The sequence below is a fragment of the Furipterus horrens genome, unplaced genomic scaffold (assembly GCF_987537825.1).
Source record: "Furipterus horrens unplaced genomic scaffold, mFurHor1.1.pri manual_scaffold_13, whole genome shotgun sequence".
NCBI classification, from domain to species: Eukaryota; Metazoa; Chordata; class Mammalia; order Chiroptera; family Furipteridae; genus Furipterus; species Furipterus horrens.
Window position 1 is genome coordinate 21199307 of NW_028327183.1, and position 18718 is coordinate 21218024.

Sequence of the window (18718 nt, forward strand, 5' to 3'; positions counted from 1 at the left end):
GGTAAAGCCTTTCTGCAATTTAGATGACGTTCTTCTCTGAGGCTGAGTGATCAGCTCCTCCTGTACGTGTTAGGAATCACTTGGGACCCACTGCTGCTGCAGAAGCACAGCTCCTCATGGGAAGAACAAGTGCTTTGTTTTTATGCATTGCTATATTTTCCCCTGGGTTCACAGAGACCTCTCTATACATACGTGCTGCAGGCAGAAGCACAGAATGCACATCAGCAATACCCCTTCTGACACAACTCCCTGAAATTTGACTATTTTCTATTGGAAAACCCTGCATTCCACACATGATTGTATTTCTGAATCAGGCAAGTAAAGCAGACTGTGCCTTTTTCCTTGGGTCACAGGGAGAATTTGATATGAGAGTGGGGCCCCATGATCTTTGTGAGTTTCTTCTTTCCTTGATTCCTGCTATAAATGAGAAGATTTGAGATGGAGGTATTCACTGAGGAGGATTCAGGTCACCGACAATTGCCATGGTGAGTCAGCTCAGGCATTCGCTGACAGGCAGAGAAAAAGCCACAGAACCTGCAGATGGTTCAAAATCATTCTTGCTGTACAACCTGGCAGTGACATTGATAATTGAGCATTACTTGTGCACTTCAGAAACTCATTATTTTTTAAAGAGGTCACTTTTAAAAAGTAAGTACACCCAATGTGTTTATTAAACTATTCTTTTCAGTACCTCTTTCCTTGCCCCATATTCTAATAATAAATAATAGCATTATCATTAGTGGTAGCTAACATTCATTGAATTCTAATTATGTGCCAGCAACTCTTCCAAAATTTATGCTGCTCTACATTCATTCAGCAATCCTATGAAGAGTATACTATGGCCATTTCCATGTTACAGATGAGAAAACGGGCAAAGAGGTGAGAAAATAATGCCCTATCACCTGTGGATATGTTACATTATATGTCACGGGCACATTGCAGATGTGATTAAAGTAAGGATTTTGATATGGGGAGATGATCCTGGATGATCCATGTGGACCCAGTGCCATCACAGAGGTCCTATGAGAGAGGTGAAAGGATCAGAGTCTGAAAAAGAGATGTGACTGTGGCAGAATAATTTGCAGCTTGTTACTGGAAAATTAGAGGTCATGCCCTCCACATGGTGAGCCCGGGTGTGACAGGGCTGTGTTATTAATATGGACCATAATCCAGCCATTAAAAATACAACCTCAGTTATTAAGCATACTAATGAGCAAATTTGCCATTAGAAAAATAATTTTTCTTTTAATTAGGTAACATGTCTCCTCCTACATCTTTGGACTATAGGTCTTTTACTGTTATACAAATTTTGTTCACGTCTGATTTCCATATTTTCCTACAAGTCAGTTTTCTAATACTTCTACTTTACCTATTTATACAATTAAACTATGTACAAAAGATTCTTTTCCCAAAAGTGTTTGACAAACACTTTTGTATTATTGACTATTAATTTAAATATAAGATTATTTTGGATACTTAATATAGTGTTTCTATCTAAGTAAATAATTATTGAGTTGAATTAACTTTATTAATGGTATATACTCAGATGTCCTATAGGTTAGATTTAATGTAAAGAAATATTGTTAAAACTCATCAGAGCTTTTTCTTTTGCGAGAATATTTTACATGGTCAGTGCTCTATTAAGAGTTCAAAACCTCAAAATCTTAGCGGAATAGTGAAAATAAATTCACTGTTACCAGTGATGGCTAAGACTTGAAATGTTTCTTCCCCAATGATGGGGACGTCAAGTGTACTTTTTAAGTTAGTAGCATTAAAAGTAACATTATCAAAAGTGTAAAAACATGACTCTCATGCAAGTATAGAATAAATACTTATCAAAGGTGTATTTGATTCATTAATGAAGGAATCAGAAGGATGATAAAGCTGGCCCAAAGAAAATTCACAAGACTAGTGCATGGAGTAATCCCAGAAAGAATGGTGGGTTACTGGTACTAGGTTAGGCACACAAATGGTTAATGTTCATCAAGGCAATAAAAAACCAAAACCTTTTGGGATGTATTTTCTATGAGACAGAAGTCATTTGAATCTCTACTGGGAAAAATATCTGTAGTAAATTAACATGTTACTTAACAGATTGTGCTCCTAATCAGTAATAAACAGTAAAATCAGACATTTATTAATTTTAGAATTAAATAATATTTAGGCAGGGCCCTCTTAGAAAATGTTCATTATGACATTTAAGGATGTGACGTTCTGCCTTTGATTTATTTTCCAGTTTCTTTAATTTTTCTTAACAGTGGTAAGAACACTTTCAAGAGAGACTCTATATCTGCCTCTCCCACCAACATCCTTGGAGTGTTAGATGCTGATGATGATACACTGATTTCAAATTCTCTCTCTCAAAAGATTTTCTTTCAGATAGTTTCAGATTTGTATATCCTTGAATTTATGTGTCATAACTTAGTGTTTTATGATTATTGTCTGAAGTTGTATGCCTTTGACATAACAGTGACTTATATTAGAGCCATTTTATCAAAAGTAGTACTGTTAAGAATCATCTGGATATTTTTCTTTTATAAGAATCCTTGTGTGTGGACACACACGAGGTCTGTCCAGAAGGTATCCAGCCATGTACTATGAAAAATAGAGACATTGATTGAAGAAAAAACAAGATACAAGAAACATTATACATAGGACAATGACACCTCAGTCCCCTTCAAAGTAGGCACCTTGGGACCTCACACAGTTCTCCCAATCACAATCAGATGCTCCATCATATTTTCCTGAATCTCATCAATGCTCTGAAATCTCTTCTCTTTCAAAGGTGATTTTAGTTTTGGGAAAAGCCAGAAGTCACAGGGCGTCCAATCTGGGCTGTAGGGGGGCTGAGTTACCTGGGTGATTTGATGTTTTGCCAAAATGCTCTACACAACATGTGATGCATGAATGGGTGCATTGTTGTGATGAAACTGCCAATCTCTGGTTGCTTATAGCTGCCACCTTCTAAATCATCCAAATAGTTTCCATGGAGGACTGTTCAAGCTTAACACAAAATTTGATGCACATTCATTGCTCTGCTCGCTCAGTCATTTTGAATGCAATGGCCACACAGTACACATGCTCACTCAATTGTGTCTACCGCCCCCACTGACTAGTACAGTGAAGTCATCATTGTTCACGCATGTGCATTCCAGTCCACTCTCCTTAGCTGCCAGGTTACATCGATGTTGTGCAAACTATTGTCATTATATTAACAATGGCTGGACTTTTTCCGGACCAGCCTTGATGTGTTGCATGTATGTAATCCTGTATGGACAAGGTACTCAATTTCTGAGTTATGTTTACCTTTTTTTTCCCCTGAAGGGTGGTGTTGTTCATGTGCATGTGAATCTGTGATGTTATTGAAGCCAGTTTGTTGATACCCCTATTTCGCTACTTCTTGGCTTTCAGGCCCATTTTTTCAAGGCCACCCCCCCTCACCCTACTTCCTCCTTCTGAGAGCTAAAGTACTGAGTGTCCCTGTAGTTCCCAGCAATCCTCAGAGCTTCCTTTCACAACAGTGAGGGAGAGAATGTGTTGGGAGAATGTCCAGGCCTCTTAGAAAGAAATGTTCTAAAAATAATTCTCATTTATGAGGATAAGAATTGGACATAAAAACCATGGAGAACAGGAAATTATTGATTATGACCTGCTTTAGTGCTAGGTTTCTAGACCTGATAACTGAGTTTCCCCAACTGCCTTGATTAAAGTGAGCCCAGTCTTCTTTTAACCTTGGTCAGAATGCCTGTTCTAGTCTGTAATCATTTATGACCTCATTTGTTTATTTGGTAATTATTGTCCATCTTCACTGAACATAGGTCCCATAAGGGATGGGCCATGTTTGTGTTGATCCCTCTTTTTATCTAAGCATCCATCAGAGTGCCTCAAATATGATGAACTAAATAGATATTTGTTGAATGAATACATCAGCTTAGTGTTATACCTGTGAAGAAAGAAGAAAATAGGTAAGAGTGAGAGAAAATGGCAAGTGGCTTCAGTTTAAGACACGAAACAATAAACCACTGCTTTAGACATCAATTGTCTGATATGGTTTTTATTATTCCATTTTACTGATGGGAATATTCACAAAAGCTTTAGGTGCCATGAAAGGTTGGTACAGATCACCATAGTGTAATAGTAACAATAGCGAAGAGGATAAAAAAAATAAAAAGAAAAGAAACAATAGGCTAAACCAACACAGACTAAACCTTTCCTGGAAAAAAAATTCTCTTGGTAGCTAATTCAAAAAATAGACTTTATCTAAAATAAAATCATTATTATGATGGTTGCTTTTAAGCAATACATTGACTCAGAGATAACTGCATTGCTCCAAATGTGTCTACATTTAAAGTCTGTCTTACTTGAATCCTTCTTAATTTATTATAATCTAATAATCATAGGACACATTATTTGTATTTGACATAGCATTATGTTTTTACCATGCACATTTATTCAGCTTTATAACAAGGAGTAACTATTTGGTTAACATTATTCTTTCCACAGAACGCAATGTTTATTCATGTGCACTTGGTGAATTCTTTATAAGCACATTAGCAAGATGTGGAAAAATCAAGCCTCTGAAATTTCAAAAGATAGGTGTATAAAGTAGTTGAAAAATTTGGGGGTGAGGAATACAAATGATTCACATTAAATATTATGGATAATCTGAATGAAATGTATATTTGTATATATAAGTAATTCTAGTATTTTTTTCCAAAGGAAACAAGACAAGTAAACTGTAATATCATTTCTTTGACTGGGAGAAGTCAACTAACAAGTTGAAAAATAGCTTTATATTTAATTGTTTTTTTTTAACCTCTTCATTTATTGCATAAATGTGTTCTCAAGGGTAATTGTCTTTAAAAAAATCTTTGTGAAATGTAGAAAACGCTGCTAGGCTTTTTATTATCAATTCTTTTTTGTGTTTCTTGTTCAGGGTGCAGCTGATTTTGACAGATGAACTGTTATGCTACTGGTATAACATGACATCTTTTTTCAGATGAGCTGAATAAAAGTGATCTTGACAATGAGTAGATAAGACATTGTCAGAAAGCTGAAAAAACATGTCAATGTCACAGTTATGACACAAATGCAATAGAACAGCCCTTATAATATCATTAAGTGAATGTCTTTTCAACGATGCCCTTGGGAAGACAATAGCATTGCTCTTAAATACTATTACTTAACCACAAAAAATAATAAAACAAAGCACAAAGGTCAGTTTCATATTTATTTGAAGTGGCATTTGATGAGTCTGATGTATGTGTGTTTGTATGTGGAACTCCTTTATATATGGCATGTATGAAAGAATCTTGAGATATTGAAACCACTTTTTCAAGAGCTAAAAAAATTATTTAACTTCAACATTTGAAGAACACCATTAAAAATAGTGATTGTAGAGTATTTAAAGTGATTTTATGGATATTGATTATAACAATTTTTCTGGATTTCTTTTTTTTATGGCATGAAAAAGAACAACCTTTAATAATATAAGAGAAAATTAGAACTACATTTTTAAATGAATTTTGTTAAAAGGTTAGTAAAGACTAAAATGGAATTAATACCAGGTATCATGAGGGAATTAGACATGTGGTGTTCTTATTTTCCTTTATTATGACCGGCTCAGAGCTAAACTATATACATATGTATGTATGTATGATGCTTTCTTTATATCTAGATATTCAAATGCTAAATGAAAAGCATATTTATTCTAGAACAACTTTTAATATTTTTGCCTCTAGGATCAGAGGTAATTGATCTTGATGGAAGAAGTTATCTCCTCTACAGATTTGATCAAAAATCCCTGAACCCAATAAAGGATATTATTTCTTTGAAATTTAAAACCATGCAGAGTGATGGGATTCTACTCCACAGGGAAGGGCAAAATGGAGATCACATCACACTGGAATTAAAAAGAGGAAAACTGTTTTTACTTATTGATTCAGGTAAAACTATTTGGTGAAATGCTTGAAAATATGGTCATTTAGAAATCACTTCAGTAACTTTATGCACTTATACCTTATACACAAAGTGCTTCATTTTCAGATTCAGGGCATATATATAATATATGCACACCGATGTTGTACTTTCATTTAAAATGGTTCATATTTTGCAAATTGTTGTTTTTACATAGTGCCAGTAGACCTCCATAGCTGGTTCGTAAGGTAATGAAGGAGATGGGTCATTGAAAAATATGAAGGTAATAAAAATAATGAGGTTGTAGCAAAGATAAAATTTATATTGAAAATGAGCATGTGATGAGTAATATTAATAAAAAATTAACAGTGGAAGAAATTACAGCGAGGTTGAGAGGATATTATATTCAAACCAGGTAAATCTATACTAGTGTTTGGAATAGAATGCATGGAAGGTGATTGTAATGATTATGAAAGATACTGGCTCACAAAAGGAAAACTTTTTGTTAGACTGGGAATAATGGTGCTATTCTTTTTTCTCTTCTAAGGTGACACCAAACTTCCCTCTCCTCACACCCTGATCAATCTCACCCTGGGCAGCCTGCTGGATGATGAGCACTGGCACTCGGTGCTCATCCAGCTCTCGGGCAGACAAGTCAACTTCACCGTGGATGAGCACAGGCATCGCTTCCACGCCCAGGGAGCATTCAGTTACCTGGAGCTCGATTATGAGGTGTGATGGTTATGTTTCCGCTGATTCAGGTTTTGTGATGTATATGGGGTTTCCCCCAGCAAAAGATAATAACATTATCGAGGACCTCACTTTCAGAGTGAATTACAGTCCTGGTGAAGTGTTTCTCCTGCATGACGTGACTCACAGTAGCAGATTTGGGCATATTCTCCTGAGGCTTAATTTTTCTTACAATGTTAATTTATTTTTTTACCTGAAATATGTAAACACAGAGCGTCACATGTAAAAAATCTCCAAGAAGAGATCTCATTACCACAAGTGAATATAAATTGTGTTGCATGATGTTTTTGTTATAGGGCACCCTTTAACGGTGCAGATTTATTGAGAGGATATAGCAAAGAATAGATTAATTCATTAACAATCAATGCAAACGAATAAATATCAGTGTGTGCTAGAAATGTATAAAATACAATTGTGATGTTACATTATTAAACATATCAAAGTTTACCATGAAAAGAAAAAATGTTTTTATTCATCAACCAATAAATATCAAATCTAGGTGTGATTAGCAACTTGTAAGACTTATTAAACTCTAATGGAAATGAAAACCAAATGCATATAAATTTGTATGAATTTGTTTTAAAATCTGTATCTTAATTTTTAAGAATATCTCCATTTGAAATTAACAGTATGGCAGTGTAGGGTGAAAACTGATCTATGTGATGATTACAGCTATAGTTGCTAATCATAATTATTTAAGCAGATTATCAGAAAATCACTAAACAATATTATTGATGCCATTTTTCTTTCTAAGATCAGCTTTGGAGGGATTTCAGCACCTGGGAAATCACTGTCATTCCCGCATAAGAATTTTAATGGGTGTTTAGAAAATCTCTATTATAATGGAGTGGATATCATTGATTTGGCCAAGCGACAAAAGCCACAGGTCATCGCTATGGTAAGAGAGTCTTCATTTGAAGGAAGACTGTTTTCTTTCCCTCTGTAATTTCCTTATTAGGATATTCCCTGACAAACTCTCCAAGTGAGCATCCCACGTTCTTGAAATCAGATAACATCCATGGAAACTTGTATTTTGCCGTGGTCATTCGTAACAAATGAAAGAAACTAATAGGCTGTTAACGACACTGCATCTGCCAATCTGTCCCGATAGCAGTGGTGATCAGGCGGCATTCTAGTTTAATTCTGTGGAAATGCAGCAGAATTTAAAGGTAACTATTTATCGATCAGGATTCAGTTGGGAAAGCAGCGCCACTACGAGTGTTATGAACAAGGGATCTGTTTTAGGACTGGAGCTTAACTGTCAGAGGAGCTGGAAGGTGGAGGCCAGATGTCAGGAAGCAGGGTCGTGACGGAGAGCTGGGGTGAGCTGGCACCAGCCGCTGGGGTCACCCTTCACTGTGCCCGGTCACTCACACAAGAGCTGGGAGGAGAATGGCCAGCGTTTCACTTCTAACTCAAATATCACATGAGCTCCCCTTTTGGCTGACTTTTAACCAGAGCCAGGCAAGGGGAGTCTGATAATGTGGTTTTCAATTTAACCAGCTTGGTAGTCAAGAAGTGTACACACGTATCCATTCGAATATGTTTCTTTAATTGTTTAAAATTTAATAATGTAAAATTAAGCTCATGTTGTATGTGCAAATCCCAAAGCACATCATAGGAATATTTATTGTTTACAAAATACTTTATTCCTAATTCTCTGTGTGAATTGATAGTACTTACATGAGTATAACATCCAACAAAACTTTAAAAGTTATTTTTTTAATTCAGAAAGTGATTTAAAAGGAAAATAAAATATTATAGGTAGGTGTGTATGTGTGTGTGTGTGTGTGTGTGTCTCTGGCAACATGAGTTTTTAGAAACTGCTCATCCAGCTAACGCCCATTTTTCATTGGCAAGAGAGTTGGCTGCTTGCAGGGTAGCGGACAGCTGTCAAAATGAAGCACGAGACCGAGCTGCAGCTGGTAAATGTTTTCGTGTTTTCTAGGTCTGTTCATTTTATAATTGCCTTTGCATTACAAGTTAGTGTAGTGTCCTTTTCACCTTTCATTATTTCATTCACTGGGACCAGATACCCACAATGAAAGCAAATTCACTCTTAAACAGCATCAGAATATAACCAAAAACTTTGTTTAACCAAGACCGGATGGTTTAATTCCAATGTGGAGCCTTCTAAATAAAGTTGATTTTATTGACTTTTCAAATCTGTATTTGGGAAGTTTATTAAAGATTATTTTCAGGAAAAATAAAAATATTTATCATCATTTCTGAAGCATGTTAAGGAATATGCTCCAATCTTTCTAAATAAAGTCGTTAAAAATCCTTAAATATGTATATTTTTTACTCTAATAGCAAAATAATTTTTCATAGACTTTTAATAAAAATTTATATAATCTAATGTATCTTGAAGATCTATTTTAAAACCATTAAATGGAAAATAATACATATGAATCCAATGACAGAGGCATAATAATAAGAAAAAGACAAAAACAGTTAAAAAGGGAATGTAAGTAGTACATTGTACATTGTAGTGTCCAATATAAAATCTACAGAAGTAAAGAAAAAAGCAAAATAGGCAGGGGATCTCCTACCATTCTGAGGAGAGCAAGTCTGAAAGGTCAGCGAGTTCATGAAAAACGCTCAGATCCGCTCTTAGGTAAATGAAAGGGAAACAAGAATGATACGTTACTTTGGCACTGTTGTCATTGGATTTGTACAAATTCCGAAGGTCTGCAATATCTGTTCCTGCCATGAATGTGGGGAAAAGGATATCTTCACTTATTACTGGTGAAGTGTGGAGCTTTTAACTTTTTCTTTTAGAAAAAGAAGCTGGAGGTACTTATTAAAACATAGGTACCTGTAGTTCCGTATTTCGAACCTTCTTCACGGTTATTTCTGACAGCATTGTTGGGCGAGGCAAAGCCTGGAGACGAAGCGCATGCACATTTACAGGAAAACAATTCAGTAAAACTTGGAACATTCACATGATTGAATTTTATGCAATCAGTAAAAAGAAGGAATTAGCCTTATGTCAGAGAACTCAAAAGGATTTCCGCAAGGTATAGTCTAGTGACAAAGTCGTGGTACAGTAGATGGCTCCTATTTTTGTAAACCAAATAATGTCCAGTGTGTAGGTATATGTATTCATCGGCATACATTTAAGTGTGTGCATGTACAGATAATTGAGCATATAATTAAAACTATATACATATGTTTTAATGGGAACGAGAAAAATATGATAAAATATGGAAGGAAGAACAATAGCTCATTAATATTGCTTACCTTATGGGATAGATTAGAAGCCAAAGGCAGTATAGAGATGAAATGAATGAAAAGGGAAAGCCAAGCAAAAGACAGAAATCAAGAAGTTGGCTTAAATGAACTTCTATTGGATTCAGTTACATTGAGTTAGATGTCTTTGTGGAAGTCTGGAGATGGGAAGAGAAAGAGTTGCCTGATCATAATCACTGGATTTGAATAACCTTTAAAGCTGTATGGAAAGAGGTTGAGTTTTCATGGTGATAGTCATTTGTTGTTTTAAATCAAAGATAATTTGAGATTGATCAATACTCTTTGTGAATATTTCAATTTCTATTGCTAATGTGATGTGACTCATTCTTAAAGCTTTTTTCTTTTGACTTTATTCTCAGGGAAATGTGTCGTTTTCTTGTTCACAACCACAGTCTGTGCCTGTGACTTTTCTCAGCCCCAGGAGTTACTTAGCGCTGCCAGGCCCTTCCGGCGAGGAAGAGGTTTCTGCTGCTTTTCAGTTTCGAACCTGGAATACTGCAGGGCTTCTGCTATTCCGTGAACTTCCACTGGTTTCAGAGGGTCTCCTTCTTTTTCTCAGTGATGGAAAACTTAAGCTGAATCTCTACCATCCAGGAAAATTATCCAGTGACATCACTGCAGGTAATAAGTGCATTCCCGTGGGGAAGGCACATACTTTTGAAAGATTTCATTATCCCTCCGTCCCTTCTCCATAAAATTTTATGCAGAGCCCAAAATTAATATTTGTTTAATAAATGAATACTTGAGTTAATAAGATTATCAGTACTCTTCCTCAGAGGAACTTGATTTTAATTTCCTTTTAAATATGGCTCCACACTAGCAGTTCTTATTAACCCAAATGATATGTATGAGGGGATGGAAGTTTCCTTCTGTGACCCTGTTGCCCATTCCAGATAAATCAACATATGCTGAGGAAATGTGTTTGGGCGAAAAAAGTGAAAGACATTAAAATGGACCCAGAAGTTGACTGGGTGTCTTCAGTGGAAAACTAGGCTGTGTCTAACACAGCTGGTAGTCTTCCCTGGTCTGTGAGAGAAATAGGACAGTCTTTCCTGGATCTATATGTATGTCTCTGCATTAATGTTGTAAAACCCAAATACTAAGTCAAAGTAACTTCACTTGCTGATGTATTCTGTACAGAGAGGATGAAAAGATTTGTGCAAAGTTCCTCATTTGAGCACCAAAAGGAATTCTCTCTACTTCTAGGCAATACAGTATCATTTTAATGATTCGAAGTAATATAATTAAGGAGACTATATGAGTGTCTGAAAAATTAATGTCTAATTTAGGTCAGTGCTTTGGGTGAAGGATATTTTTGTCTCTTCATTAAAATTATATGGTTTTTGACAAGGGATCTCCATCACATTTTCATATATATGGAATAACATTTAAGCCAAGCAACTGGAGGTCACATTGGGGTAAATTGCTACATCAATTTAATACATGATCTTTAAAAACAATTTAAAGATGCCATTGTACTACTCCTCTATATTAACTATGTCCAAAATTAATAGGCTATGACTGGGAGAGGAGAAAACATTAAAATATAGCCAGAAACTAAATATGAGAAAGACAAGTATGCAAACTGATACAAAAATGTGTAATCTTTATATTTATATTTTGTTGTTCATCTATCACTGCAGTTTAAATGTGGGAGCTGCAAGTTCAATATTAATTATAATTTTTGAGAGGTACTACGCTGTGACTTTTTAATGTAATGCTCAAAATGTGGTAGATTTGCAGGCTCGACAAAGGAAATAAATAACTGTTATATTAATAATTAGTTGGGTCCCTGAAATGAGGGTCTAAAAATGTAAGCCTGTCATTAATATGTAGTTTATTGTGATTTATTTGACATGTTCAGAAGTGATTCTATTCATAGACTAATTTTCAGCATTTTAAAGACTGCGTCAGAGCAATATTACTGTAGTAAGCCCCATGAAGCTAGTTCATTTCTAAACACTTTACAGGCATGTATATTTAATAAATTAGCAGGTGTAAGTCTATAAAGAATACTCCGAATGACTTAAAAATCTCTAAATTGATGTTTAAATCCATGTATAGTATAATCTGTTACATCATATGACTCATTAAGATTGTTTCCGGAGCTAATAATGAGCCGAGACTGAATATGATGGCCAATATAAAAATTATTATACTTCAGATAACACAAGTTAGGCCTTTGCTTTCCAACTCTCCCTCCTCTATTTTTCCAGTTTCTTTAAAAATATTAATCTTTATAAATTATAAAAATGTATAATATAAATTTGCTAGTTTAAGTGTTGTGTTTGAAAGTAGACTATTTAAATGGCAGTCGGGTGAGTGGTTAGTTTGTTCTCTCTCGCATGGAAGGACTTTCCACCTATGTTTCACATGTACAATTTTCAATAATTAAATTAGTTGTCAGGATGTATTATAATGAGTCTTTAAAGAGAATCAGTTACTTTTGGTGGGTTAGAATCACATCACACTAAATTTTTCCATTATAAAAGGATGACTTGATTTTTCTCAGCTACTGGAGACATAAATTACTAATTTTTTTATGCTTCAAAAACTCAGAAGTTTTATCTTATACATTGGAATAAAAATTAAATTGTGTTCAGTAATAAGTGAATTGTGCAAGTGTTTGAATTTTCAGACTACATTTTTAATTGATGTACAGTTTTGCAAATTGTCATTTGGAATTCTTTGAAAATAGGCTGTCAGCCTACATCACTTTTGAAATATGAAAGCTATAATATTAGTCCAAATCATAAAACACATCAACAATACTAAAAAGTCTCCCATGACACAAAATATTTTCAGTCTTTGTCACATTTATAGATATCAGTTTCTGAATATTGACTTTGTATCTTGCTACTTTGCTAAATTCATTTATTAGGTCAAGTAGTTTTTAGGTGGAGCCTATAGGGTTTTCTAAGTAGAATATCATGTTGTCTGTGAATAATGACAGTGTTACTTCTTCCTTTCCAATTTGGATGTCTTTCATTTCTTCTTGTTTGATCACTGTAACTAGGACTTCCAGTACTATGTTGAATAAGCATGGTGAAAGTAGACACCCTTGTCTTGTTCCTGGTCTTAAGGAAAACATTTTAAGTTTTTGACCCTTGAGTATGATGTTGGCAGTACTTTTTTTGTATATGGCCTTTATTCTGTTGAGGTATGCTCCCTCTATTCCCACTTTGTTGAGTGCTTTTATCATAAATGGGTGCTGGATTTTATCAGATGCTTTTTCTACATCTATTGATAAGACCATGTGACTTTTGTCTTTCATTTTGTTTATGTGATGTATCACATTCATTGATTTGAGAATATTGTACCAACCTTGCATCCCTGGAATAAATCCCACTTGATCATGGTGTAGAGTCTTTTAATATATTTCTGGATCTGGCTTGTTAATATTTGGTTGAGGATTTCAGCATGTATGTTCATCACGGATATTGGTCTATAATTTTCTTTTTCTGTTGTGTCTTTACCTGGTTTTGGAATTAGGATGGTAGGGGCCTTGTAAAAAGAGTTTTGAAGTCTTCCCTCTTCTTGAGTTTTTTGGAATAGTTTGAGAAGAGTAGGTATTACTTCTTCCTTGAATGATTGGTAAAATTCACCTATGAAGCCATCTGGTCCATGACTTTTGTTTGCTGGGAGTTTTTTGTTTACTATTTCAATTTCACTAGTTGTTATCAGCCTATTCAGGTTTTCTGCTTCTTCCTGATTCATTTTTAGAAGATTTTATGTTTCTAGAAATTCATTCATTTCACCCAGGTTGTCTAATTTTTTGCATAAGTTGTTCATGGTAATTTCTTATAATCCTTTGTATTTCTGTGCTATCAGTTGTTATTTCTCCTCTTTCATTCCTGATTTTCTTTATTTGAGTCCTCTCTCTTTTTTCTTGATGAGTCTGGTTAAAGGTTCATCAATTTTCTTTTGAAAGAACCATCTCCTGGATTCATAAATCTTTTGAATTGCTTTTTTAGTTTCTACGTCATTTATTTCTGCTCTAGTCTTGATTATTTCCTTCCTTCTACTCACCCTGGGCTTTGTTTGTTTTTCTAGTTCTTTCAGGTGTAGGGTTAGGCTGTTTATTTGAGATTCTTTTATCCTTTTTAGCTAGGCCTGTAATGCCATGAACTTCCCTTTCAGGACTGCTTTTGCTGTGTCCCATAGGTTTTGGGTTGTTGTATGTTTTCATCTGTTTCCAGGTATGTTTTGATTTCTTTCTTGATCTTACTGTTAACCCAGTCATTATTTAATATCACGTGATTTAGCCTCCATGTATTAGAATGTTTTTGAGTTTTTGTCTTCAGGTTGATTTCTAGTTTCAGGCCATTGTGATCCAAGAAAATGCTTAATATGATTTCAGTTTTCTTGAATTTGTTATGACTTAGTTTGTGTCCTACCATGTGGGCTATCTTTGAGAATGATCCCTGTTTACTTGAGAGGAATGTATATTCTGTTGCTTTGGCATGAAATGTTCTATAAATGTCAATTAAATCCATTTAATCTAGTGTGTTGTTTCAGGTAGTTGTTTTCTTGTTGATTTTTTGTCTGAAAAATCTATCTGTTGGCAACAGTGGGAAGTTAAAATCCCCTCCAATGACTGTATTGCTGTTGACCTTTTCCTTTGGATACAGGAATGGCTGGCGCTGTTGCACAGCACTGGAAGACATTTGGAAACAGGCAAAACACGTCAGTTGTTCCTTGAGTAATGGCCTGGGTGTAATTGCCTTTCGCACCTTTGCAAAGAACCTACCCTATACAGTAGGCTTCTTTTTCCTTATACACCATACTCCCTGGGTGTCTATTATAGCCTTTTGAGAGAGTGATGGTGGCCAAGCTGTCGATATTTCTATAGCAATTTAGGAGTGCTACCAGAAGATTATGTACGAAGAACAGCTATAAATCTTTTGCTTCCCACTGTATTTTGTGCATTCACATACATGGTTTTGGCCTGAAAAGGTGAGGAAGAGAGAGAGGTGTTGGGGGAGAGAGAGAGGGCAGGGAGGTGATATGAAGGAGGTAAGAAAGAAAAGAAGAAGGCAGAGGGGAAGGGAAAGGAGAAGAGGAGGAAAAGAGGGGAGGAGAGAAAGGAAGAGAGAGAGAGAAAGAGGGAGAGATTTCCAGTAAGTAATCCTATTCTCTGACTACCTAAAATACTCACTTCAATTTATTATTCCATTCTTCAGTTACTCCATTTGGAGTTGTCAGTGCTTTTCACCCAAAGACCACAGTATCACACCTATAATCAGACAAGTTGGGTTTATTGCTTATGGCAGTAGGAACACATACCCTGGGAAACCATTGGGTTTGGGATTGTGCTAGCTGATTTGGGAGGGGGTTCAAGGAAGTAGAGAATTGCTCTAGGTTAAAAGTTGCCAGGAGGTGAGGGTGATTGCATGAGTAGGTATCTTTGTAAAATTTATCTACAAGGATAGAGGAATGAAATGTCTACAAAATTCAATCAGTGGTCATTCATATTATCCGGGAGAGGAAGTTTGGTATTTTTGTGGCTTTCACAGTAACCTTGCTTTTGTCTGTGCTTAGACAAGATTACAAAGTAGATTTTTGGGGGTCCCATTTTATTGTAGTCATACAGTGACTTTGTCTGATATTGACATTCTGAGGTTATGTCCAACAGGAGGAACCGAGGCCCAGCTCTGGGTTCCCGGTCACCTGCTCACACCGCCAAGGCCTCACTGAGGGTGGCAGCCAGTTCCTAGCTGTTGGCAGGTGCCTTTCTCTTTCTCAGTTAATTGTTTAACGTGAGCAAAAAGCTAAAGAGACCACTGGTCCTGCAGGCAGAGGAACAGGGGTATTGGGTGACTTGTTTATCTTCCTGGAGTCTCATTTTCTCCATATTTAAATGAGAAAATAATAGCAGGGTTGAAGTCTAGATGACACAATGCATATAAAGCACACAGTACCTGTTATGAATAATAGTTCAATAAAAATAAAACTGTCATTATTATTATTGTATTATTAATACCAACAACATTCTCCCTCCTGCAAACTCAAAAACTATCAGGGGCAAGAACAGTGTACTAGAATTAACATTTAGTTACCTAACAAGAAAAAAGATGTAGATTCTGTAATTCCTTCTTCTCCTTTCCTTCTTTTGTGAGCTTTTGAAAAGGGTTCACTTCTCATCCCACCTAAAAATCAGAAGGAGCATATATTTAAAAAAATAGAATCTGATTTAAAAGCGATCCTTTCCATTATGTAGAGTTAGGCGAAATGAATTAAACAATCCCCTTATTTAATTTCAGTAATACATCCATTGGCAGGTAATAAGTGAGTGACGTCTTTCACCAGGGAGGCTTGAGAACAGCTTTCTGACGGATTCCCTGCAAACCCAGCATGACTTTTTAACCTGCTAGCCGAGTACATTTAACTGTGTCAAATAACAGAGTAGGCTATCCTAGCAATTTTTTGTTCTTAAATTAAATTGGCTTCCATGTGGACAAAAGAAGTTCCCCAGCTTCGGACTTAACCCTGCTGTGTGCCTAACCCAGCAGTCGCCTGGGAGCGCTGCTACCCAGAGTGCGGTCCCTGGAGTAAACTGCTTCAGCGCATACTTGTTACCAGGACGGAGCTCTTAGAAACCGCTGTAGCAGTAAGGTATTGCTGCGCCATCTAAACACATAGTCAGTGGACCTGCCTTTTATTATGTCTTCTTTGTTTAATTTTTAGTTAGTTCTCTTTGAGTGAATTTCGTAAAACTATCTATCTGCAGTAGACTGGAAAAGAAGACGTTCATCAGCACAGGTAGTCTGAGAAGCGCCGCCCTGGACCAATGGAACGCCTCAAGTGAAGGAACAGGAGTAAAGGCGGGTGTACGGGAACATTGATGCTTTGAGAAAAGATGATAGTAGACAGGCGGTGGGGCAGGGACAGGGTAGCGTGCCTGTGACGCAGAACTCAGCCCAGGGATTTTCATTCTAAATGTGTCCTCGTAGAGGAAGCACTGGATGGCAAATCTGGGCCATTTGATTTATTTTAGTCCAGTCTCATACCATCAGGGATTATGTAATTCTATTTAGCCGTCCATTTCAGAGTCTACTCTTAGAAAATATGTCTAAAAGTATCTAACTTGCATTCTTCGTTTTTCAGTTTTCAGGTCTTTTCCCTTATCTTTTACAAACGAAACCCAAGCTGGGTCTTTGGAACTCTTTTTGCTTAATGGATGTAATGTAAAAATGAGCTTTGATGCCCAGAATGGGATTTGTGTTATATATAGTAAATGAGTCCAGGCCAAAGAGCTTAATCACCGAGGGAGCTTCTATGCATTTTCTCTCTGAAAGCTTATGGTCGAATATAGCTGGGGAAATAAAGAAATTGCACATAATATCAGAAGAGTGACCCATGACCTTTGGGTTTAATAGAGTACTCATATTTCTGCTTACTAATTTGACCTGCAGACTCATACAGAGTTGAATATTTAGTGGACGTGAAGCTTACTGGTCAATCCACAGCAGAAGGGCCCTGAATTCCACCCACCTCTGCATCTTCACCCACAGAGCCCGCGTAGACTTACTTCCTTCTAAGAGGGAAAGTCTACACCATCTCATAGATTCATGACATGGGCACTGCTTTATGAGAGACCAGAGATTGCTTTTTAGAGGCGATAAGAAAACCTTGATTTTTAGTTAAAACAATTTATGATTTATATAAACTTGGAAAATACAGAAAAAAAATGAATAAGAACAACCACAATTCAACTTCATGCAAAAATTACTTTCTATTTTGGTAGTATATTTTTTTCAGCCGTTTCCTTTATTCATACAAAAATTAGGAGTATAATTAGCATGGTTTATAGAGAGTCGATTCTTATTATTTGCAATAGTTATGTACTATAAAGTTGACGTGAACACCAGATTAACAAATACTGAACCATTGCTCCTAGGGCCTCTGGTCATAAAATTTTTGTCAACCAATCATACATAATCTGTTTTATGGGTGATCTTGTTTAAATACACCTTGTTATATATATATAGTTGATGGATTAACACTGAGGACACAGCTGACAGCCATAACTTATGCCTGAATGAAGCTGGTTTAACACACATGTGACGTGAAGGCACGTTATAGCCTTTGTATACTTAGGAACACTGGACAGCATTTCATCACTTTGCTGGGGAGCCTTTTAAAATCACCAACAAAAACACAAAAATGTGAGAGAACATGTTTACGTAGGAGAGCTGAAACTTGAAGCATCGCCTTGTTTGACCTCGGCTGTAAATCTGTGTATCAGTCCCTGCTCTGTGCTTGTCTGTGAATGACTCTGAAAGTGCTCCAGGTGTTGATTTGGGGATTTTATATAAATTATAGCAAGTAGGTGAATTTGCAAAGATGGAATCTGCAAATTATGAGGATTAACTGTGTAAATATGGTTTTGCACACTGCTTTATTTTTTTTTAACTTTTCATTATGCTAGTGAACTTCCAATATTCGTTACAGTCTCTTCAAATATCTTGTAATGATTGACTTGATATACTTTGCTCAATATTCTATAATATTATAAAAGATGATTACATAAAAGTGTTCAAAAGCAGATAAAGCATTTTATCTGTGCTCTTCCCAAACCCTTCCCTTTAAAAGCTAAATTATGAGACATGATGGAAGCTGAAAATTGGTCCATGCCAAATAATGGAAAGATTTTAACCATTTCGGATTGTCTAAATTTGGAAATTTTGTTCTCTTTACTGAAGCCCTAAGAAAAGGAACTAGGAATGCACATGTTCCCCACAGAGGATGCTGATTTCCCACTCACCTCCCTTTCCTTTCTTCCTTTCTGTTTCTCTTT

At 35.9% G+C, this 18718-nt stretch overlaps 1 protein-coding gene across 1 annotated transcript in view; it reads left to right on the forward strand.

Moving 5' to 3' along the window:
* CNTNAP4 (contactin associated protein family member 4) overlaps positions 1-18718 on the forward strand; it is a 236289-nt gene that overhangs the window by 133385 nt on the left and 84186 nt on the right. Inside the window, exons 5-8 of the mRNA XM_090261235.1 lie at positions 5742-5945; positions 6464-6648; positions 7421-7564; positions 10278-10539. Of these exons, the coding sequence (XP_090117361.1) occupies positions 5742-5945; positions 6464-6648; positions 7421-7564; positions 10278-10539 (795 nt within the window). The remainder of the gene's footprint in view (positions 1-5741; positions 5946-6463; positions 6649-7420; positions 7565-10277; positions 10540-18718) is intronic.